The following is a 1,831-nucleotide window of genomic DNA, read 5'->3' on the forward strand; positions in this document are numbered from 1 at the left end:
CATTATCTTAACTAAACCAGTTAAATAATATAATCTCATATAGATAACTAAGATTATCAATAATAATCTTGAACCAAACTAACTCTAATAATAATGCTTCTCTAGCACTCACAATATGCAACCCCTAATCCATCAACTCATTAGGGTTTAGGAGCAAGAGACTATATGAGTAACATAGGTATATATTGATGAAAGGAGATGGTTTTAACATTAACCCTAATCTTAATTAGTTCTCTCCATCTTCTACATTCTCTTCTCTCTTTGATAACTTAAACATCCGAGGGATCTCACCGAGACGATTCTCTACTATCCCTTTGGCACGTGCTAATCCGAGTAGGATGTCTCATCAGTAAGCAAACACACCTAACAAATTATTTGGTTAAATTATGAATTTCATACAATCCAATAATTATGAATCTCATCACAGTTGTAGCACTGCACAAGGGGCGAATCTATCATTCTGCGCATAAATAAACCGTGCGGGCTGTACGTACCAATCCAAATAGTAATCCTTGCTATTTAAATCCCGGCTTAGGAGACGACGAATTCCCGCCGGCGCCGGCGCCGCTTCCGATGCTGCTCTTGCCGGGCACGGCCATTTGGTGCTGGTGATACGCCGAGGAAGAAGGCGGCGCGGCGTACATCTGCTGGCCCACCATCATCCTCATTCCACCGACGTACATCGGCGGCGCGCCGCCGCCCGCGTAACCGCCCACATTGGTCGCCATGGCTACGGAGGAGCCGCCGCCTCCGACGCCGGAGGCGTCCTTCGGCTGGAGCTGCGACGAGGATGCGGAGGCGCCGCTCTTCTCCCCCTCCGTCTCGCGGAAGCGCTGGAGGTAGACCTTGAGCGGCTCCACGTACTCCTCGAACCCCAGGGTGGTCATGGCCCAGAGGAGGTCGTCGCCGTTGACGGTCTTGCGCTTCTCGCGCTGGCACTTGTCGGAGGCCTCGCCGGTGATGAAGCTGATGAACTCCGACACGCACTCCTGCACCGTCTCCTTGGCGTCCTTGGAGATCTTAGCGTTCGCCGGGAGAGCCTTCTTCATGATGCGGCTCACGTTGGCGATGGGAAGGAAGCGTTCCTGCTCCCGCGGCGCCGCCCCCGCGTGGCCGTGGCCCTGCCCGCCCGAATCATTGTCCGAATCGGCCATCGGAAGCACCCAAAGATCGCGACTTTATCCTATAAAACCCCTCAAAATCTCACCTTGATCGAAAATTCCGACGATCCACGACTCGACCAGACGGAATTCTTCCTCCTTTTTTTTTTACCGGCCAGAAGAACACACGGCCCGACCAGGATCAAAATCGGCGCCGGCGACAGGGGAGAAAGAAAGCCACGATCAGAACAGAGACGAACGAAGATTAGGCGAGGCGTGGCCGGAGAAATCTAAAACCCTGGCTGGCTGAGAGCCGCGGAGGGAGGAGAGATCGCCGGTCAGAGAGGAGGCGGAAGAGTGGGCAGAGAGAGAGAGAGAGAGAGAGAGAGAGAGAGAGAGAGTGCCGTGTTCGTTGGATCGTTGGGTCTGTTATCACATCGGGACGGAAACGTGGCGGCACGATGGCCGTTTGTTTTGCGATAAGAGTGTCCCTTGTGGGATCGCGTTGGCCCTTCGATGGATCACGTCACCCTTTATTTCGGCCGTTGAATTAGTGGCCCCTCCGTTCAACTAATCGGATTTAGATTGAATTTCATATCTTTATTATTCATTTTTCATCGAATATATCTGTCCTGTCCATGACTACGATATTATAGTAAAATATTTTAATTATATTTAATTTATCATCTTATTATTCTTCTAATATTACGATAAGATATTTAAATTGTCAT

The 1,831-nt window shown here is 50.1% G+C and overlaps 1 protein-coding gene across 1 annotated transcript; it reads right to left on the reverse strand.

Moving 5' to 3' along the window:
• Nucleotides 1-246: 246 nt before the first annotated feature.
• Nucleotides 247-1,493, reverse strand: LOC122022444 (nuclear transcription factor Y subunit B-3-like). The gene is made up of 2 exons (XM_042580455.1): nucleotides 495-1,493; nucleotides 247-363 (listed from the first exon to the last, which is right to left on the reverse strand). The coding sequence occupies exon 1, from the start codon at nucleotides 1,152-1,154 to the stop codon at nucleotides 516-518; it is 639 nt and encodes a 212-aa protein (XP_042436389.1). The 5' UTR covers nucleotides 1,155-1,493; the 3' UTR covers nucleotides 247-363; nucleotides 495-515.
• Nucleotides 1,494-1,831: the final 338 nt, after the last annotated feature.

Source organism: Zingiber officinale, chromosome 9B, assembly GCF_018446385.1.
Source record: "Zingiber officinale cultivar Zhangliang chromosome 9B, Zo_v1.1, whole genome shotgun sequence".
NCBI lineage: Eukaryota > Viridiplantae > Streptophyta > Magnoliopsida > Zingiberales > Zingiberaceae > Zingiber > Zingiber officinale.

Excerpts from the sequence above, each read along its gene's own strand:
- LOC122022444 (XM_042580455.1), bottom strand. The coding sequence starts at position 1,154 with ATGGCCGATTCGGACAATGATTCGGGCGGGCAGGGCCACGGCCACGCG.